A 24,842-nucleotide genomic window follows, 5' to 3' on the forward strand; every position below is an offset into this window, starting at 1 on the left:
TGATGCGACTATAGGGATACCATCATTTCTGGTTAGCCAGAAGGCCTCATTAAAGTATACAACACTGTAGTAATACAGTGTCTCTGTGTGTTTCACTGTACACACTGGCGATGGGGTATTTCCTTTCTTTTTTCTTTTACTTTGTTTAATTGGGTTTATAGAAAGGGTAGGGAAGTGGGGTTTCTTGGTGTTTTGTGTTCTGTATAATTGTTAAATATGCTTAAAAATGAATAAAATATTTTTTTTAAATGAAAAGGCGGCTGGAAGGTCAAAAGTAAATTTACTTAAATTTGGTATGTGGCTCTATACAAAATGCACTGTACTCTTATTCTGATATGGAAACTGATTCAAGAAGTGGCCATTTCAATTGGTGTTTCTTTTGTTTCCAGCTGTCAATTATTAAAAAAATATTCATAATTGTGACAACTTTAGTCTGCACGCACATGCAAAGACATTCCTTGTTCCCAAATTTTAAAAATTATTATTGGGGAGCCCAGATGAAATTTCTCACCTCCCTCTTCAAGGGAGGGAGGGAACAGCCCTTCATGGATGAAAATAGAACTGCATAAAGTGGGAGAGGATTTTATATATAAATGGGACTCAAAATTAATATCTGGAGAGAAAGAAGCCCCCATGTTAAAACATATACTCTAATATTTGGTACAAAAATAAGTTACCAGATCATGACTAAGGAGTCATCTCCAAAAACACCCCAGACTCAGGGTAGGTTCATATCTTTAACAATGGATAATAAGATTTTGGACACCTGGTCCCAGAAAGGGACTGTTATGAGCAGGGGCATCTTATGTCATTTGATCAATTAAAAACAAAGTATGGTATTGTTATAATACAATCTTCTGCTATTTTTAGTTAAGAGCTTATTTAAGGGACAAATTGGGCCCAAGAATGATTCAACCAAAGTGCAGCGATGTGGAAACTCTGATTCAAAAGGGATGCACAAAGAAATTTACTTTAGCAAGGTATTTCTTACTTGAAACTGGGAACCCCTAAACAGAGATGGGAATCAGAGGTAAATACAAGAATTTGTGAACAAAATTGGTCTGATTTATGTCGGGTCAGTATGACAAACACAATATGGTTATTTTGCACCAGTTATATCACACGCTGCAAAACTTAAATAAATTAAAATCAGATATTTCAGATCAATGTTTTAGATGCGGCAAGGATATAGGAATCTTTTTACATTCAACCGGGTCATGTCCCAAGGTTGGGTGGATCTAGGGAATTTCCTGGAGCAAATTATAGGAATTCAATTTTCAGAACCCAGAACGGTTTTTAACTGGCGCCAGACCCAAAATGAGGCTGTCCAAATATCAAACAGAATTTGTAAAGATCACATTGGCAGCAGCCCAGAAATATATAGTGGTTATTTGGAAGTCTGATCCCCATCTAGGTCGAGCCCATTGGAATGCAGAAATGCATGGCTGAGATGCATTGAGAAGATTACCTATAACTTAAGAAATAAGTATGACATGTTTTAAAAAAATTGGCAGTCATATTTACAAAATGTGGGTGCAAATCTTTAGCTGTACACCCCCACCTTGCCCTTGAAACCTGCATCAACGTCCCCTCAAGATCTAGATAAGTAATAGAAATGTGAAGTCTGTGGAGTAGTAGATGACGGATCCCCGACAATTCCTCTTTCTTTCTTTCACTTCTCACTTTTTTTCCTTGGGATTTCTTCTTTCTTTACTACTTTTCTCTTTTCTTTTCAGGGGTGAGGTGGGCAGGATGAGGGGCTATAGTCATAATTTTTCATTAGCTCTTTTCTGTATTTTAAATATTCTTTTTTTTGTTGATTGCATGTTTGGCTTTAAATATTCAAAAAGACATTCCTTGTTCTCTCAGCCCCTCCTTTCTTCTGCATCTGAACACATTTGTCTTAGCAAACTTTTCCCGTTCTAATTAAGGGCCTTCAACCAAAATGTTGGCTATTTTTATCTCCCCCATGGATGCTGCTTGACCTGTCAAGTGGTTCTAGCATTATGTTTTTGTTTCAAATTTACCGCATATGCAGCTGTTATTTCAAGCTAAATACCTTTTCCTTTATGTTGTTATTGGATCCTCTCTGGGCCATCACAGACACAGCTCCAGTGAGATCTGTTCAAGAAAGATTTACAAAATTAGCCTTTTCTGCCAGCTATTTCACTTTTACATGGTTTACTGCTCTTCCAATGCCTGTCAACAGGTAGATACGTGAATATAAACAGTGAGGAATGAAATACAAGATGCTGCAACCAGAAAATTATTCAAATTAACTGCTCCTGATTTAATCAAATTTAAATATCATTAGATCAGAGAGAACTTTACTTTCTTATTAAATGCAGTTAAGGACATTTGTTTTGCTGTGACACAGACCCCTCTCTTCAAATATCTTGATAAAGCTTTTCAAAGTACCCAAAAAACTATTCTCTGAACTATGAAAAGTTTTGAAATGTAAGAATTTTGTTCAACATTCATCGAGGCAATGAACCTGTGGAAGCTGCGGACTGCTGGAGACTGGCTCGAACTGGCTGGAGGGGTACCAAGTATCAGAACCAGATGCGAGGAGGTGCCGAGAGCGCTGGAGGGTCCCAGACTGTGTCAGAGAGTCACATCTGGAGCTCGGGTTGCCAATGGTTTGGACTGGACTATGTGGCTGGGGGGGGGGGGGAGGGGGGGGGGGGGGGCGGGCTGCGGAAGCGCTGGAAGCAAATTTACGAACTCTCGGGGGACCCTCTTTTGCTTTTCTCTCTCAGACTGATGGTAAGAAGCACTTCGGCAATTTCTGCCGGTGGCGAATCTGTCTGCCTTGCAGCAGGCAAAAAATTCATGTAATAGGATGCTGTTTTATTACTATGATAATAAATTGAATCTTGAATCCTTTGTTAAATGACAGGAATGCAATATGAGCTCCCTTTTCTCGGAAGCATATTGAGGATTTAGATTGTGGATTAAATGGTTTCATGGCAAAGTTTGCAATGACACCAAGATAGGTGGTAGAGTACGAAGTGTAGAAGAAATTGAAAGCTTGTAGAGAAACTTGGACAGTTTAGGAGAATGGGCAAAGAAATGGCAGATGCGATATAATGTTGAGACATGCATGGTTCTGCATTTTGGTTGAGGATATAAATGGTCAGATTATTATTTGGATGGGGAGAAACTTCAAACATCAGAAGTACAAAGGGATTGGGGGTCCTCATGCAGGATAACCTAAAAGTTGACCGTCAGGTTGGATCAGCAGTACAGAAGGCAAATGCTATTTTGGCATTCGTTTCAAAGGGGATTGTGTATAAGAATAAAGAGATGTTGATGAGACTCTATGGGGCACTGGTGAAACCTCATTTGGAATAACTGTGGGCAGTTTTGGGCCCCATATCTTAGACAGTATATAGCAAGGTTGGAGAGGGTACAGAGGAGGTTTACCAGAATCATTCCAGGAATGAGAAGGCTAACATGTGAGGAACGCTTAGCGGATCTTGTACATTATTCATTAGAATATAGAAGAATGAGAGGGGATCTCTCAGAAACATTTCCAATAATGAATGGATTGGACAGAGTGGATGCATACAAGATGTTTCCCCTGTTGAGAGATTCCAGGACGAGGGAACAGTCTTGGAATTAAAAAGAATTTACAACAGACATGAGGAGAAATTTCTTTAGCTAGAGGGTCATGGATTTGTGGAATTCATTGTCACATGCAGCTGTGGAGTCAGGATCATTGGGGAAATTTAAAGGGGAAATTGATAGGTATCTAATTAGTCAGGGCATCAAGGGATATGGGGACAAGACCAGAACTCGGAACTAGATGAGAGAACAGTTTATCTCAGGGAGGTTTCATGGAGCACATTTGATGGGCCAAATGGCCTGCTTTTGTTCCTTTTTCTTGTGATCTTGTGAAGTACTGAAATAGGTTTACCAAATATTGAATCATCATCAGGAAAAGGAGGCTTCAGTTTTAAATCATTTTGTGGTCTTTGAGCTTGAAGGCTCGGGATAAATTTGAGATCAAAGTTCAAATTTATTGTCAGAGTACAAACCTGACATCACATGAGATTCTTTTTTGTTTCCTGCGGGCCAGATAGAATTTCTACTTATTGGTAGTGCAAAAAAGACACTGTATTCAAGATATGTATACAAATGAACTAACTGCAAGTTCTTCTGAAAAGCTTTGACTTCTGCACGTTGTTTTGAATATACAATGCTGTCAGTTAAAAAAAAATCAGCAACTTTTTTTCCCCAGTTGAAAGTTCCTTTTCAATTGAGATGAAACACATCATGGAATTACTACTGTACACGTTAGATTTAATTATTTCAGCCAAAGGGAAAGCATCTGAGAACAGTCCCTTAAACCTCTAACCTACAAGAAGCAAAGTCACCACATGAAAGTTTTTTTTTACTGAAAGTTAAGCACTTTGCCATGGTCTGCAATTTTGATCTTTTATTTGTATTGATCTCATACCTGGCCAATGGCATACTTTCAGCTGTTTTAACACATCTCTTATAAAATGATTACAGTGTACATATTTTAATTAATGCAATATCTAAATGTACAGCTTTGCATCTGAAAGGAACAGTTTGTAGAGTGGGTCTTTATATATGAGGGAACACACTGGCATTGATTATTAAGGTTATGATCCTTGAATGTGATAATCCTGTGGACTACACCACAAAAGTTGTAGTACAGGCATTGGACAACACATACTTTGCAGTAATGCAGAGTACAGAACATGCTGATTAATGGGAAAGGCACCAGAATGCTGGAGGTACATAGTAGGTCTCGCATCGTCCATAGAAGATAGATATATTGCTGACATTTCGGGCCTGAGCCCTTCAAGGAATAGGCAAATAACTTGTTAATATGCTAATTAATGTGAACATTCTGCTGAAGAAAAAAAAATTCTACAATTAACTAATCATTGCCCAGGAACATCTTGGGTTTAGAGCAATTTAGTTTGGAGCTGCCAATTTCTTTTTCCTTTTTCAAGTTAACAGTTTTTAGCCAAGTATATCGTGCAGATTCCATGAGAAAACTAACTGCACAGTTACTAAGCAGTAGGACGACACATATGCCACCCATACCAACCCTCATAACGAGCAGGAGCTACCACTGGCTTGACTGCTCTCGCTTTGCAGAGAGCAACATGCACCACAGTTTCTTCTCCCTATTCAAGGTAGCTTCCAGAGAGGTGAAGAACTATTGTAGTCTCGTCAACATAGAAAGCTTTGGTTTATACGAGGACACGCAGCATTATAAGACGAGGGAAGGGGTATTGAGAAAATTGCATTGTTTTCAGTAATCATGCAAGTTTGGATTGAGTGCTTTGCCACACTTGGAGTTTATTAGCCAGCACCAAGATCCATGTAGGGAGAGATTAGAAATTCACTCAACCTTTCCATTTGGAAAAAGAAATCAAGAAAAGCCTCATCTTTTCATGCACCTTTACTTAAAAGCATGCATTGGACAGGATTAACACTATTTTGCAGAAATAAAAAGCAATTTACACTCAAAGATGCATACTTGGTGAGTTGGTGCTATGAAGTGCACCGACAACTTTGGGATTGGAGTGAAGCAAGAGCTAAATCTGAAAGAAAGGTTTGGCGATGAATGCAAGCCAAATAATGAGCAAAATCAGTTTTAAATATACCACAAATAGATTCTGATTGCAAAAATGAAGATAATGAAGATTATTTAATCTTTGCATAGTCCCTTTGTTGCTCATTCGGAATAATGTATACGATGGTCCTTTCTTTTAAATGTAATTACTTTGATGGGTGTTTCTAGAGAACAGAGTTTTGGACTAAATTATTAATACTATAATTGGGAACAGGGTGGGGGAATGATCTGAAGACCATGGCTTAAAGTCAGAAATTACTGAGCAAAAGTGAGCACCAGCTCTACATAAAAAGTCTGTGGAATTAATAATGGGAACAAAGATGGCAGATATTTTTAAATTTAGACATAGAGCATGGTAACAAGCTATTTCAGCCCATGAGCCTGTGCCACCCAATTAACCTACAACCCCCAGCACATTTTTAATAGAGGGAGGAAACTGGATACCCCAGCGACAACCCACACAGACACGGAGAGAACGTATAAACAGTCTAAGGGATTCGAACCCCAGTTGCTGGTGCTGTAACAGTGTTGCGCTAATCGCTATGCTAACTGCCACCCCAAGTGAATAAAAAGGTAAATTGCATCAGTCTTCCCTGCAGAGGATGCACAACATCTCAAAAATAGCAAGAATTGGGATGGTGGAACACAGGAAAATCATCACCACCAGAGAAGTGTTAACAAGTAAATTATTAGAATTGCAGGCTGACAAGTGCCCAGGTCCTAATAAACTTCATCCTAAGGTCTCAAAAAAAAAGTACCTTGTCAAAGGACTCAGACCAAAACGTTGGTTATATATCTTTGCATCTGTGGGACCTGCTGAGCTGTTTCAGCACTTTATGCATCAATTACGGTGTCTGCAGACTTTCTTGTTTCACTCCAGGCAAAATCTATATGGTTTAGCAAAAAGGAAATCATGTTTGACTAAGGTATTGGCATTCTTTGAAGTTCAGCAAAACCAGTTATCAATTCAAGCAACTGGCAAAAAAAATAGCAGAAATAGGTTAAAAAAACCCAGAAATTTAAAATTGGCATACCTCACCATTAGTTCACCAATCCACACAACACGCAATCTCAAGCAACTGGAAAATTCACTTATCCTGCATCTACTGTAACGGGCTGTGGATAGAAGGGAATTAGTTGATGCACTATACAGTACTTAGATTTCTGGGAGGCATTTGGTGAAGTAGCACATTTAAGATTATGTAGTATAAAAATTCACGGTTTAGTGTGTAACATTTGGCATGGACAAATGAACTGGCTGACAGGAAAAAGGTGGGTACAAATGCATTTTTTTCTGGTTGGAAATATACAATACATTGTTTACCACAAATATAATGGATGAAAACAGTTATGGATGATGAATTTATTAAAAACAAGGATAGGTAAGAAACTAAGAGAATATAAATAAAGGAATATAGGTTATACAAGCGGGCAAAAATCCAGTGAATTTGGAAGAACTTGCAGAAAGAGCATTAGTGCCATCTTTTCAGTGCCTTGAGGTACTTGGTATAGGTAGTCCAGATTTCATAGGCAATTAACATGAATGTAAATATTCAGGATGAAATAATATCATGGACACTTTCAAGTTTTCCCACCATCTGTCAAATTCCTTGGTGACCCTGAAACATTTATGAACACAGAAAAACCCTTGTTATCCAGAATTCAAGCAATTGGCAGCCTCAAGCAACAGGCAAAAAATACTGTGGAAAATAAATAGGATGCTTTTTAAAAAAGTTTAAAATTGGCATGTCTTGTCGTTAGTTCACCAATCACGCAACATGCAATCTCAAGCAACCGGAAAATTCACTTAAAATTTTTGAATTTTAAACTTAAATTTAGATATACAGCACAGCAATAGGCCGCTTCGATCCTAGAGCCCATGCCGCCCAATCACATCCAATTAACCTACAACCCCCGGTACGTTTCGAACTGTGGGAGGAAACCAGAGCCCCCGGAAAAATCCACACAGACACAGGGAGAACATACCAACTACTTGCAGACATTGAGGGATTCGAACCCCGGTCCCGATCACTTGCGCTGTCACAGCGTTGCGCTAACCATGCCGCCGACATTTATCTGGCACCTACCAATCCCCATAGGTGCTGGATACCAGGGTTGTTTTTTTTAAATCTGTATTTGGTCTTAAGGAATTTACTGCAGAAAGTATTCACCACGATGCCCAATGACCACAGAGCCCAATGGAAGAGCACCACGTCAAAAGAATATCTTGTGGGCTGTATCCATATACCTTAACAAATGTTAATCTTCTCCACAAAGCAACTTGCTCCATGGTCAAATAACAGGGGGAAACTTTGCAGCCCAATGATAAACACTGTCACTTGAAAGGTGAACAGAAAATAGAAATTGGAAATAGAAAAAATGAATCCTGAACAGTACAAGTTTCAGAATAAACGAGTCCCAAATTTCCCCAGACAGAACCATCTTTGAAACCTTCAAATTGCTTTGTGGCTTTGCTTCATCCTATCTTTGCAATTCCTGCCAGCTTCTTGGTTCATCAAGAAAAGCCCCCAGAAGCTCTGTGATACATCCACATGTGTGCATTAAACAATCTGGTTGTCTGCTGAGCTAATGGAAAATAGTTTGATCCACCAGGTACTAAATATTAAACACTTCTTCATACAGACTTAATTAATAAAAAGTTTTAATCTCCATTACAGCACATGTTCATTTGCACAGAGCATGCCCTGAAACAGAAGGCAGATGATTGGAAAAAGCTAAATATCAATACATTTCCAAAAATCTCTACAGTAAAATTCATATGACATTAGAGTTAATAAAAGTGATCCTCGATTATACTTCATGATAACACTTAATACAATAAAAATGTTCTTAAATTTGCAATATACTGTATGGGAAGAGTGCAGAGACTTTTACTTTTTCACCTGATGAAAGACAGGTTGCCTCGCTAGAAGAAGGATGTTTGTTGGAGAAACTGCAAAGGAGAGTTATCAGGAAATTGCCTGGATTTTATGGAAAGGTGTGGGGGACTTTTAATGATCATCTTATCCAACAAAATTTTGCATCTTTACAACAATTGATGATGAAATTTAATCTGCTGAACAGACACTTTTTATATAAAAAAAGATATTATCAAATTAGACATTTTATTCGTTCCAAACTTTCAGTATTTCCATATCTTCCGGATCTGAATTTCAAACACAAACTTTCTGAATTACAATTTCTCCATCAAGGTATAATATCCACTTTGTATTATAAAATATTAAATTTAAAAACAGCTGTTTAATTGGGATCAAAACTGAACGGGAGAATGATCTTGATATGTTTATTTCAATTTTGGCTCTGATTCATGACTCATCTCTATGCACTCAGCACAATTTGATGCAATTTAAAGTACATTTTTCTAACACTGAGCTCGCTCAAATCTACCCAGATATCAAATCACTGTGTGACAAATGTAAGATTTGAAGCCTCTTTGAAATGTATGTTTTGATTTTGTCCCAATTTAGCAGAATATTGGACAGCTATTTTCAGAACATTTTCAGCCATTTTTGGGATTGATCTCGAACCATGTCCGTTGATTGCAATGTTTGGCTTCTCCAATGATGTTAACGTATATTTAACATCTAACCAAAAACAGGTCCTGGCATTTTCTCCATTACTGGCTAGAAGGGGAATATTTCTTAAATGGAAAAAGGACTTTCCACCCACCCATAGACAATGGTTACTGGATATTCTGTCCTTTCTAAGTTTGGAAAAATATCAGACATGATGTTAGGAAAATTAATATCTCTTTTGATAAGACTTGGGGTCCATTTATAAATTACTTTCAGAAATGAAATGATCAAGGTGCGGGGATGCAGTAAATGAGCATGTTTCGTTGGATCTCTGGAGGCAGTTGCTCAATTTCAAGTCTGCTTGAATATCAACCTTGGATGGTGTTAGATCTTTATAATCAACTTCTTTTATTTATTTTTTCTTTCCATTTTTACTATTCACTATATGTTTAGATTGGAACATGAATCCATGTATTATCTCGATATATTGTATTTAATTTATATGGATGCAATGTATGATAAAACTCAATAAAATTATTTTAAAAGAAAAAGGTTTTTTTGGAGGGGGGGGAGAGAAAATTGGATAAACTGGGTTTATTTTCCCTGAAGTGAAGAAATCAAAGGGGTGGTGACCTGATGCAGGTGCATAAAAATCAGAAGAGGCATAGGAGTATCAAAAACAAAAGAGAAAAGGAGTTTTCAATTTAATTTGAGTCATTTATAACTGGAACACTTCAATAGCAAAGCACAGAAGGATATGGATTTGCCCAGTGTGGGCAAAAAGGTTTGCATCTGGTAGGTCTGAGTGGTAAAACACTCCTGATTTAACTAGCATTTCAGTGGGTGCACAGGACAACAAACAAATTGTTAAAGTCAGAACCAATAAAATGAGCAGTATTGTGGATTCAACCAGCACTTTTCTCTTTACATAGCTCTTAACTGCTCCAAATTTAGAGTGAGCAGAATAGACAATGTGGCAGTTCACACCATTTAGGAAAAACATTGCAATAATGACAACAAATTATTGAACACACAGCCTTCCTCCAAGTTTTCAGAGCCAAAATATTTCTGCCAGGAGAAACATTTCACGGAAGGGGTATGGTGAAAATACTTGAAATAAAAATAAGCTATTTTTCTATTCTGTTAAACTATAAAGAATTAAATCCAAAAGGCCCTTTTACCATAAAAATAAACCTATGCACTTAAACTTGATTTTTCTACTTTAAGAAGCTTACCAACTTTCTTGGGAGCTTGAGAACAATCCACCCGACACAGTTCTATAGAAAATTTATACTATAACTCTGCATTTTTATGAGAATTTCAGAATATCTTGATGAAGGGCTCAGGCCCAAAACAATGGTTATAGATGTTTGCCTTCTCTGGATGCTGCTGGACTTGCTGAGTTACTCCAGTACTTTTGTGTATTTGTGACAATTATAGCATCCGCAGACTTTCTTGCTTCACTCGGAATAACCTGTGGGTGTTTTCCAAATTTTACGTTAGTTCCTGTTTGGCCTGCTTCTAATACTTGCCCTTAAGATTGTTGTCATGTTGCCAACAAGGATATTGCATCCCCTTCCATTGAAGGAAATCATTGTTTGGGCTCAATTTTGGACACAAATGTTTGGTTATTCACTACCTTGTACTTCAGAATCTGGATAGGTTGTTTGAACCATGAACTACAAACAATTTGTATAATTGCAAACTAAATTTTCCACTTTGTCTGAAAGATACACTTGTACAAAAACAAACCCAATCTGAACCAAAGGTAAAATTACAAGTGAGAACACTATCATGACTTCACAAGAACAAAAAATATTAAGGTAACACTAAAAAAAAAGGTGAAATTAATTTATTAAAAATGCAGCTATCGAATTTTCCTGAATGATGCAATTTTTAACTGCTCCAGTTGACCAGGATTGCAGATTATTAGATCTGTCACATATTTATTCAACTCTCCTTTCATTCAATGCATCTTTGCCATGAGCATTCTGCCAATGTCAAGAACAAATTCCCCAATTATTACAAAACAATTCCTTCTGTTTAATGTGTGGCTGGAACATTCCCTGCTAAAACCATTTCAAAGGAAAATGGTAACTGTCAAAATTTTCTGGAGCTATTTTTGTCTGCTTTGAAATTCTAATGACACAGACTTGTAAAACATTGTACAGTAGTTCATGAAGAAAGGGAAGAAGTGAAAATTGGTAAGGAGAAGGCACTAATCAACCAAAGTATTTCAAAGCACAGTCTGTTGCATGGAAATTTAATGGCTTTTTATTTTAAACCAATTTGTTATGAATAAAAATGTATATCTGAATAACTATTTAGTATTTTAGTATATTGCCAATTACTATAAAATTGCTTTGTGACATCTGGAGAGAACTGACTTAATGCAGACTATCAACTCTTCATTTGGAAGAACATAGTCAGATAAATGAGTCATGAACACAATCTTATGAAATATAATTACCGGTAATCGCAATACAAAACTGCTGTGTGACGTACACAAGTGCTCTGATGCATACCAACAATAGTCTCCACCTTTCTCAAACGTGGCAAACTGAAGGTGACCTTTTTAGTAGAAATCTTTATCCTATTATCAAAATTTTTCCAGCTGTTTAGAGACAACCATATGTCAACAACAAGTATCCACCTAGCAACCAAGACAACTATTATTCTACCCATTTTGAAATGTTGTGTAAATATCAGAACCGGAATCAACCACTTAGCTTTTCTTTTTAAAATAATTTTATTGATTTGATAGAGAGAAATATTACATGTTACATGTTGTCTACATATTAGTTACACTTTTTATATACTGTAATAAAGAGTATGAATCACAAGTGATTTATACATTGTCTTGTCCACCATGCTTGAATAAAATGGAAATTCCCTTATGAAAACTTCACCTCATATTCTGATATTAATGACATATTCATTGTTGGTTATCTAATTGGACTAATCTCTTCTACACAAAATAGAAGCTTTTCAAGTTGGTTTACCATTCAATTAGATCCTGGTTGACCTTTTCATTTTAACTCTGTCCCTCAATCCCAGTCTTGCAAATTTCAACTAATCATCGACAATCTCGTGGGGTTGCAAGTTGTACAATTCAACTGCTCTAAAGAAATTGACTTGCATTTACTTCAAAATCGGAAGTGTCTAATTTAAAGATTTTTCCAAATAGGTTTAAGACACATCTTCCCGACATTTAACACATTTCATGGATTTAAAAAAACTTGCATTACACGTCCTCAAACCCTCAAAGGCATGTAATTCTGATGCAGATTCAATGCACCCACTCCACTGACAGTATTTTCCTCCTGAGGTTAACTGCCCAAAACTGAAGATTTTCAGATGGAATCCACCCAATACTGCCACAGTAGTGGTCAGCACAACCCTGTTACAATGCCAGCCACTCAAGTTCAAACCCAGTGCTGTCTGTAAGGCCAGGCAAAGGAATTCTGAGATTACAGCAGCTATTGTAGTTACAGCTCCCAAACACTTTCTTAAAATTACTGTAAAAGCAAGTACTTTGCAACTGAAATTAGCAAATGTATTACAAAGCTCCCACAATGAACTATTAAATCCCATGTCACATAAGCCTCTATTTACTTGCAGTTCATTGCCCTGAAGGGACACAGCACTGAACTAGTTGACAGAAACCAATGCATGCACCATCTTCCATGAAACTCCATTAAACAACACTACATCCAACTCACTGTGGCTGACATCACTTATTCCACAAACACATGCAGAAAATTGAAAACAAGCAAATTCTCCGGTACTTGCAGCACATAGCCGGCAAATTCTCCCGACACCTTACTCCGAAAATTCAACTTTTGATTTTTAATACAAATTTCAGCCAGAAACAGAAAGCAAGTTTTCCAACATCTTCGGTATTTTACAAAATTGCCAAAAACACTTTGCAGTTTTAGATAGCCTCCCTTGTGCCTTCTTTAAGATTTTCAGGCGAGATGGTTCTTTATTGGAGTAGTTATCTCTATGTACAGCACTGAAATTGCAACACAAAATTATGAATAGAGCACATGATAGCAAATATGTTGATATCACAGTCAACATTAACTCCATTACTTATGGAGTTATTTTCCTGGTTTTGTTGAACAACTCTCCAGTATATTCCAGATGCCTCTAGAATTCCTGAATGAACACCTCATGGTCTTTGCCACTTACTCTGTGACCTGGAGTAATTTTATTTTCGTTAGTGGGGGCGGGGAAGAAGAGAGAGATTTAAACAGCTACTGTCTTGCACAAACTCCATAAATGAGAACAATTCCCAAGAGTATCTCTCCACTGAAATCTGAATGATGATATTTTAATGCTGTAATTGGTTTTTCGTTCTGGTAATAAAAAGCTTGTTTAACTTTGCACAAGCAAAGTCGAAATACCTGACAAATAACAGTGCAAAGAAAACATTCAAGAGGCAGATGAAATTAAGTTTTTCTCTCATAGTGTCTTTGGAACTTTCCCAAACGGTGATCTTTGAATCTTTGAATATTTTTAAGGCAGAGGTAAATAGATATTTGATAAGCGAGGGGGTGAAAGGTTACCAGGGTTAGAAAAGAATGCAGTCATGAGGTTACAATCGAATCAGCCATGACCATATTCAATGGCTGAGCAGGTTTTTAAAGCTGCCACCATTGTCCCTGTGCCGAAGAAGTCAGCTGTGTCTTGCCTCAATGACTACCACCTCATCACCCTCACGTCCATTGTCATGAAGTACTTCGAGAGGTTCGACATGGGGGACATCAAGCTCCTGCTGCCCCCATCACTAGACCACTGTAGTTTGCATACAGACCCAACTGCTCTACGGACAATGCCATTGCCACCGCCCTCTATCTAGCCAATACGCACCTGGAAAATAAGGACTTGCATCTTCGAATGCTAATGCTGTTTATTGACTTCAGTTTGTCATTCAACACAATCATATCACAGTACCTGAAAAGGAAGTTGAGCCTGCTGGGTCTAAACACCTTCCTGTCGAACCCTGCCTGTTAATAGCAAAATTTGGTTTCTCCAAGGATGAGAATATAAATTTAATGTCAAATCAAAGACAAATTTCAGCATTTTTTACATCACTGGCCAGAAGGGAAATTCTGTTGAAATGGAAAGATGAATTTAGAAAATTAGACAAAATATCAGGAAATTTAAGATACATTTGATAAGACATGGGGTCCATTTATGGTTGATTACCAGTTTGAATAATTAAGGAACATGGATGCAGTAGATTTGCTGGACCTCCGGAGGTCGCTGCTCAATTCCAAGGCTGCTAATAATATTAATTCAACCTTGTTTAGTAGGAGGGGTTAGAGCAACTTTTTATTTCTATTTAGTCTTTTTTCTTTTTTGGGGGCAATAAATACTTATGGGTGTGATTTCATGTACAATATGATAATCAATAAATATATATATATTGTATTTCTTCTTCTTTGGCTTGGCTTCGCGGAGGAAGATTTATGGAGGGGGTAAAAAGTCCACGTCAGCTGCAGGCTCGTTTGTGGCTGACAAGTCCGATGCGGGACAGGCAGACACGATTGCAGCGGTTGCAAGGGAAAATTGGTTGGTTGGGGTTGGGTGTTGGGTTTTTCCTCCTTTGCCTTTTGTCAGTGAGGTGGGCTCTGCAGTCTTCTTCAAAGGAGGTTGCTGCCCGCCAAACTGTGAGGCGCCAAGATGCACGGTTTGAGGCGTTATCAGCCCACTGGCGGTGGTCAATGTGGCAGGCACCAAGAGATTTCTTTAGGGAGTCCTTGTACCTTTTCTTTGGTGCACCTCTGTCACGGTGGCCAGTGGAGAGCTCGCCATATAACACGATCTTGGGAAGGCGATGGTCCTCCATTCTGGAGACGTGACCCATCCAGCGCAGCTGGATCTTCAGCAGCGTGGACTCGATGCTGTCGACCTCTGCCATCTCGAGTACTTCGACGTTAGGGGTGTAAGCGCTCCAATGGATGTTGAGGATGGAGCGGAGACAACGCTGGTGGAAGCGTTCTAGGAGCCGTAGGTGGTGCCGGTAGAGGACCCATGATTCGGAGCTGAACAGGAGTGTGGGTATGACAACGGCTCTGTATACGCTTATCTTTGTGAGGTTTTTCAGTTGGTTGTTTTTCCAGACTCTTTTGTGTAGTCTTCCAAAGGCGCTATTTGCCTTGGCGAGTCTGTTGTCTATCTCATTGTCGATCCTTGCATCTGATGAAATGGTGCAGCCGAGATAGGTAAACTGGTTGACCGTTTTGAGTTTTGTGTGCCCGATGGAGATGTGGGGGGGCTGGTAGTCATGGTGGGGAGCTGGCTGATGGAGGACCTCAGTTTTCTTCAGGCTGACTTCCAGGCCAAACATTTTGGCAGTTTCCGCAAAGCAGGACGTCAAGCGCTGAAGAGCTGGCTCTGAATGGGCAACTAAAGCGGCATCATCTTGGTTATTTAGGAACCTACTCAAAAAATATTTTGAAAAGAAAGACTTCCAGTTGAGGAGACCTCAGTCAGTCCAGATCTGTAACAGCAACTCCAAGACCATGAGCATGGTGCACCTCCCCCCCCACAAAAACCCAGCTGTGTGCTGAGTCCACTGCTGTTCACTCTGCTGACCCACGAGTGTGCAGCTAATCACAGCTCAAACCACATCAAGTCGCTAATGACACTACTGTGGTGGGCCTGATCAGTAAGAATGACAAGACAGTGTACAGAGCTGAGGCGTAGTCGCTAACGGACTGGTGCAGAACCAACAACCTGTATCTGAATGTTAATAAAACAAAAGAGATTTTTTAGACTTCAGGAAGTCCCAGGGGGGAACTACACTCTGCTGACCATTGACGGCTCCACCATTGAGGTCGTCATGAGTATCAAGTTCCTTGGAGTGCACTTGGCAGAGAATATCACCTGGTCGCTTAACACCAGCTCCATAGCCAAGAAAACCCAGCAGCGCCTCTACTTCCTGTGAAGATTGAGGTAAGTTTATCTCCCACCCTCCATCCTCACTACATTCTACAGAGGATGTATCGAGAGCATCCTGTGCAACCGCATCACCGCCTGGTTTGGAAGCTGTACTACCTCGGACCGCAAGACCCTGCAAAGGATAGTGAAATCAGCAGAGAAGATCATTGGGGGCTCCCTTCCTACCATGAAGGACGTCGGCAACACTCGAACCAGGTGAAAGGCAATAAACATTGTGAAGGAATCCACACACCCCTCACGTAAACTGTTCTCCCTTCTGTCATCTGGTAGGAGGTACTGCAGCACTTTGGGCCCTTACGTCCAGATTGGACAACAGCTTTCCCCCAGGCCATCAGGGTCTGGAACTCTCATAACATTTGGGGATTGGGTACTGTGGAACGTTAATGTACAAGTCTTAATATTTTAAATTATGTTGAACTTGTATTTTAACCTATATTAATGTAAATGTGTTCCGTGGTCCTGGAGAAACGTGACCGTGTCTTTACCATGCAAACATGGTATGAACAATAAATAAAAGTGACGACTTCTGCTCGGAGTTCGTATGTATACTTGTAATATAGTACAAGCTTTATCAAAGTGGGAATACACCGTCGCAGGGCACAATGCGATGCAAATTTATAACTTCAGGCCTACAAATATTATCACATTGATAACACCTGAATTAATCAAAATACATCCTTAAATCTGGAACTTTCCATATTTGCATTTTAGCTTCTAAATTGAAAAGGTGGAATGCATCACCTGAATCAGACTTATTCATAGAAGCACAAACAATTCACAAAAAATTAGCTCCGTGATAGCCATCAGCTCCCAACACATTTTGAACGCCGGAGATAAAGATGTATTATTGTTAATTGAGTGAACAAAGAGAGGGACTCAGCAGGTCAGGCAGTATCCATGGAGGGAAACAGTTAACATAACAGGTTGGGACCTTTTATTGACAGAAAGGTCAATGGAGGCTGCCGAGTCCCTCCAACTTCACTTTGTTCACTCAAAATTTCAGCATCTACTGTTCTTATGTTTCTGTATTACTTTATTTCCAATTACTAAAAGAATTGCCAAGTGACCATGATCACTCTGACACAATTTATTGTTGTGAATGTGTCATTAACATTTAAAAAAAATATTAAAGAACATTAATGACAAGGAACAAATTAAACTTGCAGGATGTCTGAATGCAGTAAAGATTAGTCCATAACTGACATCAAATATTTGGAACGAGTTGGTATCATAATTAGTTTCTTAGATGGCGAAACAGAAAAATTAACTTTCATATACTAACTTAGTATGTTAATATTTATTCTTGCAGTTCTAAACAATTCTAAAATAATGGTAATCTTTATAGACCCTTTTCTTTATGATAGTGCAGTGTTTAGCAGCTTCAGTGGTTTGATTAACCTCAGACGTTTTTTCTCTCCCTTGGAGAAATTACATTCCACATTTTAATCTCTTTTGGAAACTATTTGCCACATCCACATTTCCCTCTCAGACAAACCCATTAACACTTTGATTGAAACAACACCTGCCTCTTTATCCATCTTTTACTGGAAGTCGGTGAATCTGCCAAACCGCACCAAGAATTTTAAAAAGGGCAAAATACTGTTTCATTCGTAGGATTGCTCTTCCATCAATACTTCTACAGTTAGGCTGTTTTTGGGGTGCATGGTGTTCACATTTGACAACCCATTTCAATTTTCATAAAATATAATAAACAATTTCAGGTAGACAGCGCTGGCTATGAACAACGATAGATGAAAATAACCAAATGAGTATGGTTTCCAGACAAAGAAATCGGTTGTCAATCTTGCTTGGCACAAAATCCAGGCAGAATCCAGGCAAGTCTCCTTCACATTTTAATTATTATAACTACCATAAAAACTGCATCTTTATCTTGACATCTCCTCTTACCTCAGAACTGAATGCCATTAATTATACTTAAATGCATCATTTGGCCATCAGATTTCTGAACAGAGAGGTGGAGAGGATGAGCAATTAGGTTCTTGGGAGTCACTATCTCGGAAGATCTTTCCTGGAACCAACACACCAATGGCATCATGAAGAAAGTCTCTACTTCCTCATGAGTTTGCGGAGGAGCTAGTGGAGTTGTTCAAGTGAACTGGTACGGACTTGAAGGGCCGACATGGCCTGTTTCTGTGCTGTAAATGGTTATATGGTTATATTTTCCATGGAGATTAGATCAGGTTACAGTGACTCATTCATTTTCTGAGTGTACGATGCAAAGAGAACCAACTATGAACCAGAGTGTGTTTACAATTCAAAAGCTATCAAGGTATATGCAGAGAGTATCAACATACATTGGCCTCGCCACTCATTTCATAAACTTATCCAAACTTCTGCCTGCATTTCATTACCCATCCTCGAACTTATTCTTACAGATTCTCTTCTGTGTAGCTGCTAACTTAAATTTGCAGTAAAATCAATTTTTCCTCTATACTTGCCTTTGAAAATAATATTCTAATTTTATTCACTTAAGCTTTGCCAATTTTTTAGATTACAAAGGATTATTCCAAAGAGTAATTGATCGTTCAGGTAAAACACAAGTAGTCCATTTGCTCCTCTTTTAAAACATTAACTTGACCATTTGCAAACACTTTGGAAATAGATTAGAAGAGGGATTGACAGAGTGCAAACCATCACACAAGCCACTCACAGTTTCTACATTCAACTGACATTGAATTTTTACCACCTTATAACAAGCTCCTCCACTTTATCGGTATTCCAAGATGTGAAGTTTTAAATTAAAATACATGCTTCAGATGTCCGAATCCAGACAAGGCCATTTTTTAATGACTGAAACCTATCTCTCTTAAAACAAGCCAATCTTTGTTCAACTGCAGAATGTATGGCAATAAAGCAAAATCATTGTGAAGCTTAAATGCGGATAAATTTTACTGCATTGTTAGAGGTTTCAAATATCTTAAGAGCACATGTACTAAATGGCTCAAAAAACCTCAAATTTATCATCATCTGATTGTAAAAGGGTCAGTGCAAGCAGTTACTTTGGTCATTCACCATTCTCACTGCCTGTGGGAAGAAGCTGTTCCTCAACCTGGTGGTGCTGGCTCTGATCCTCCTGGATCTCTTCCCTGATGGGAGCAGCTGAAAGATGCTGTGTGCTGGGGTAGAGGAGAAGGGGGTCCTCAATTTTGCGTACCCTCTTCAAACAATGACCCCAGTGAGGGGTGGGGGGTAAGACTCCAGTGATTGATCCTCTCTGTCACTCTTACGGTCCTGTGGATTTACCTCCAATCCACTTTTCTGCAGCAACCACACCACAGGATGCTCACGATAGAGCTCCTGTAGATGGTTGACATAATGGTGGCCTTGCCCTCTTCTGTCTTCTCAGGAAGTGCAGTCACTGTTGCATCTTCCTGCCAAGTGAAGAGATGCTCTGTCTAGGATAGGGGAACTCCAAGGAACTACAGAGTTGTTAAAGTGTAGTGGAGGGTGGTCGTTCCTGGGCCTCCTTCATCTTGTCCACGTTGAGACTCAGGTTGCTACCCTCGCACAATTTTCTGAGATTTTCCACCTCTTCTCTGTCGAGAAACATTGTTGTTGCTGATGAGGCCAATGACTGTTGTGTCAGCTGCAAATTCATTGGCTAAGGGAGAAGTGCCAGAGAATTGGAGGACTGCTAATGTGCTGTTGTTTTATAAGGGAAGAAGAAACCAAACACACTATTACAAGCCAGTTCATTAACATTGGTGGTGGGCAAATTGTTGAATTAATTTTAAGGAATAGAAAACATGAATTTAGAACACCTCAATTAGCATTGTTAAACAAAGGGCTAGTCTGCAAAATTTGATTGAATTCAGAGGAGATAACAAGAAACTTGATGAAGGTCATTTGTGTTTGACATGGTCTACATGGATTTCAGCAAGGCTTTTAACACGATTCCATGTGGTAGATTGATCAGAAAAGTAAAAGCCAATGGGAGATCGGAAGTTGCAAATATGATCTAAAATTGGCTCAGTGGCAGGAAACAACGAGCTTGACAGTTGCTTTTGTAACATGAAGGCCATTACCAGCGAGTCCATACGGCTCAGTACTTGGTCTCTCTTTTTTTTCCCTCGCAATACTATTCATAATGGATTTAAATCATGGGAGCATTGTATAACATTTTGCAGGGGATTAGAAAAATTGCAGTGGCCAATATACGCAACCTTGTGTTTTGGTTATACTTTCATAACCAAGTTGACTGTCCATTATGGGTAGCAATGAAGTTGAATTCTGTTAAAATTGTTTCCATTTCAGCACATCTTGGATCCTCACTTCTTCTTTCCTTTAGTAAATCAATTGATAATCTGGTAATCAGGCATACTGTGAGAGCATGGGCTCAGTTCAAAAAACATTTTGGTTTTCAGTTGATGTGTTTCTTAGTTTACAACCCTCATGCAAAGGTTTAATATCCGTTATCTACAAGTTGGCAGGTTTATGACATGCCCCTCTTGATAAAATTAAAACTGCCTGGGAACAGGAGTTAAACCTTTCTGACAGATGAGGTTTGGGATTCTATTTTTAAATTGGTTAATTCTTCTCTGTGCCTGTCACTGTGTTGCAATTTAAAGTTGTGCATAGGGCTCATATGTCCAAATTCAAATGATCTCGTATTTATTCAAATGTGGACTCTTGTTGTGACAAGTGTAGGAAAGACAGGCTTCCCTTATTCACATGTTCTGGACGTGTTCTAGCCTCGAATATAGCCTATTACAGGCTATATTCCAAACTTTGTCCCAAATCCTTAATTTAAATCTGGAACCGAACCTTTTGGTCTTTCCTTTTTGGTACCACTAGAAAAGATGACATTCATTTAACTCCAATCAAATGTCACACTCTGCCCTTCGCTTCTCTTTTGGATGCTGCCCCACCTACCCAAACTCAGTGGCTGAGGGATATTATGTCTTGTTTAAATCTAGAAATGATTCACAATTCAATTAGTAATACAAACAAAAAGTTTCAAATGGTGTGGGGACCTTTCCTGAATTATTTTCAGAACCTTAATTAAATTAAGGACTTTTTTTTCCCCATTCATTTTTTCTCTTTCCTTTGTATATAAAATCTGACTTCTAGCAACTTAATGTGTTACTCCAGAAATATAAAATACTGGTGTATAGATGGGCCAAAGAGTTAAAGGCTTTTTGGGATAAACTTATAAGTTGTGCTTGTATAATATGAACGTGCTTTATAAGTTTGACAATCTTGTGTCTCGAAAAATTTGTATATGCTTTGTTTATCCTTATAAAATTCAATAAAAATATGATTAAAGGAAAAATATTGCCACATGGGCAACATGGTTAGTGCAATGCTGTTACAGTGCCAGTGACTGGGGTTCGAATTGCACGCTGAATGCATGGAATTTGTACACTCTCCCCGTGCATTTTCCCCCAGGGGCTCCGGCTTTCTCCCACTGTTCAAAATGTACTGAGGGTTTTAGGTTAACGGTGTAAATTGGGCTCATGGGATGAAAGGGCCTGTTACCATACTGTAGGTCTTAATTTAAATGACTGAGCACAAGGAAGAAAGCTTTCAACTGCACAAAGATACTAATAGCTTGATCAGTTGGGAAGTAGAACTTAATCCAGAAGTGCAAGGTGATGCATTTGGAGAGGTGCAACAAGGCAAGATCGAGACCTTGAATTTGGCTTTGCTGTACAGCAGTGGTTTACAAACTGCCCCCCCTAAACTCACTTTCTACCCGAAGTATTCCCTCTGCCATAAGTGCTTTGTGATTAGTAAGGGATTGTTTCAGGTGGTATATGAGTGTTTTAATCGTACCTAATTGACTCATTATGTGCACAGTTTCATAACTCCAAAGGAAATGGGCCAATGACAAAAATTTTCTCAAGCAAAATATTTCAGTGGCAATTGGGTCTAGAGCAGTGGTTCTCAACCTTCCCTTTTCACTCACACACCACCTGAAACAATCCTTTGCTTCACAGAGCACCAATTGCACAAAGTTTAGGGGGGCAGTTTGAAAACCACTGCTGTACAGGATACCAAAATAGGAACTCAAGACCATTTCCAAAAGACATTTGACAAGGAGCCATGTGAGAGGTTGGTGCATAAATTAATAGCCCAAAGTATTGAAGGAAGTGTGCTATAATGGTTTGAAATCTGCTTGTCACATAAGACCATTTCCGTTCAGGCCTTCACCTGGAGATCGGCTATGGGGAAGATTGAAAATCTGGAACTTACCATTCAGACTGCAGCCCAAAAAGGCTGCTCCAGGGTCTCATTCAAAGGAGAGGTGCCTCGTAGCACCCTCTGGACCCCGTGGAGGTGGGCCAACTGGTGCTGAAGCACCACCCGTCATCAATACGCGACAGAGCAATGGCCGTCTTCCCTACCCATAATCCCCTATGCAGCTGAAACCACTATGGTTACCAGAACAGTTCCAGCTGCGTGGGGGATTACGGGTAGGGAAGATGGTCATTGCTCTGCCGCGTTTTGAGACACAGAGAGCAGATCCCAAGGCAAAAGCAGCCTGGTGGCTGTCCCAGCCTGCACCAGCTGCCCCCTGACGGTCCCCGCTGCCTGACTTTGAAGGAGAGGGGTGAGTGGGGAGATGGGTCGCGGGCTGACAGCATTATAAGCCTGTTCCCAAACAGCCGTCTAGCACAGCTGCCAATTCAGATCGATCGGCGGAAGGCTGCGCTGCGGAGATTATCCCTCTCGGAAAGGGGTTGGATTATGCAGCTCGGAGACCATTTCCGCACATTCAGAGAGGTAGGTCATTATGCATTTTGGTGGAGTTTCTCCGCCTTTAAATCCCAACTTTTGGGCTATCTGAAATGGCCTATAGAAATACACTGATCCTGCTCAGGCTGAAGGGATGCAACTACTAGAGTACCCCAAGGATTGGTCCTTGCCCCTCAATTGTTTATTATTTTCTATGACTTCTTTGGACACAATGAAATACAAGGTTTACAAGTTTTCCCAATGAAAATAAGTGGAAGGGCACATTATGATGTCGACATTCTGCAGTGGATCGAGTGAGGGATTGGGTGAAAACTCTGCACGGAGTTTAATATGGGGAATTGCGAGGTCATGAGCCAAAAAGACAGATTATCTAAATGGATCTGAGGGATCTTGGTATTTCCACATAGGAATCACAAAAGGTTAGCAGGCAGATCCAACAGCAAATGTTTGCCTTTATTGCAAAGGGGCTGAAGTGAAGAATAAGGTGGTTTTACTACAGGGTGCTAGCAAGGTCATACCGAGAAATACTTTGCACAGTTTTGGTACCCTTACCCAAAAATGTAAAGTATCTTTATACCATATAGATTGCAACTTTTAAAACAGAATGAGATGGTTTGGTATGCAAGTTTAGCCACAATTTTATGCAACATTTTCTTCCAACCCTCTAATCTCAATACTTGTTTAGTATTTTTTTTCCTCCTGTATACAAATTGCAGTTTGGAAAAAAATTCTAAACCCTTCATCAGGCTCATCTCCAATGCACAGGTAAGACATTTGCTGCAAACACCATTTGTCATTTTAATGAAAATCTGCAAATTCTCTGTGAATATTACTATTGTGTTGTTAATTGGCACAGGAATGACAGAAGTGAAAGCTGATAGTTTCTGAAGCAGCAGCTGGCTCTTGGCAAATTCTCGAACATTATGAACAAATGAAAGGCGCATTCAAGACGTTATTTGAGGAATTGAATCACCGTGGCTGAGCAAGCACCTTTTGATACCAATTGCGAATTAGCCCAGGATCCTCACTTTAGGAGATGTGGGGCAATTCAGGAAGCAATTGTGTTTCAAAAGAACACTGTACATGGAAAAAATATTGATATCATCATTGCTGAGTTCCCTATCACCCTGTCTGAAACAGCACTATTCAAAATATAGAATAGTTTCATATAAATGACAGAAAAATTATAAATTTATCTGCACGTGGTAAAACAGAAGTAGAAACTGTTTTGCCCAGTCTGCAAATGTATTACTAACTTCTATTTTTTAATGCCATTTTTAGTCAATTTTCTGGACCAGTTGATTAATTGAAAAAGGATCATAACCAATCCTCTGATATAATCACAAATTGTAGTTTGTTTGACGAACTAAGATAGCACGTGTCAGCTGGTCACCGATGACAGATTTTGCAGTTATTGGTATCAGAAATAATTTAAGGAAACAACACACAAATACAATCACCACTGGAAACAGTCACATCAATTTTCCAGAAATCTTGTAAATGGCTCGGTGGGGGGGGGGAATAAAAATCAATGGACAAAAAAAAAATTCACAAAAATGAAAGCCCATCCCTCAGACAAGCAAAAGGAAAACTAACATTTTCATATCACTTAAATTTTATTCATTTGACATAAGCCTCTTTTCCACTGGCACCTTGTCCCAGGAATTAACGGGAAAATCCAGTGGAAAAGGAAAACAATCAGCACACCAGCACCAAATTATGTCAAATCACACCAGGGATTGACGGCCTCTACCCCTACTCATATCCCCAGCATCAGCTGACGCTGGCGTGCTGGTTAAACCAGTGGATAAAGGACAACTTTCATCCATTCAAGTTGAAGGTAGACTCTCCTTGCCCTGGGTATAAGTTGTGTTCAGTGGAATGCAGTCACTGTCCCAGTTAAAGGTGGCCCAGTGGCACTATCCCAGGGCACTGCACAGCCAATTAACTGGGATGTCAGTGGAAAAAGGGCTATTGTTAATCCAATCTTATTAGCA

At 39.2% G+C, this 24,842-nt stretch overlaps 1 protein-coding gene across 6 annotated transcripts in view; it reads right to left on the reverse strand.

Annotated features, from left to right (window-relative positions):
• The window catches only part of LOC138746933 (spermatogenesis-associated serine-rich protein 2-like), a 102,173-nt gene that overhangs the window by 59,347 nt on the left and 17,984 nt on the right, over nucleotides 1-24,842 (reverse strand). For 3 of the 6 annotated variants that reach the window (XM_069905625.1, XM_069905626.1, XM_069905620.1), the window contains exon 2: nucleotides 2,060-2,121. In XM_069905625.1, coding sequence (XP_069761726.1) covers nucleotides 2,060-2,098 — 39 coding nt within the window. In that variant the 5' untranslated portion in view covers nucleotides 2,099-2,121. Of the gene's footprint in view, nucleotides 1-2,059; nucleotides 2,122-6,375; nucleotides 6,505-6,651; nucleotides 6,734-10,388; nucleotides 10,514-24,842 lie in introns of those variants that run through there. The other 3 variants (XM_069905623.1, XM_069905624.1, XM_069905621.1) reach the window with 3 other exon arrangements.

This window comes from Narcine bancroftii, chromosome 12 (genome assembly GCF_036971445.1).
Source record: "Narcine bancroftii isolate sNarBan1 chromosome 12, sNarBan1.hap1, whole genome shotgun sequence".
NCBI classification, from domain to species: Eukaryota; Metazoa; Chordata; class Chondrichthyes; order Torpediniformes; family Narcinidae; genus Narcine; species Narcine bancroftii.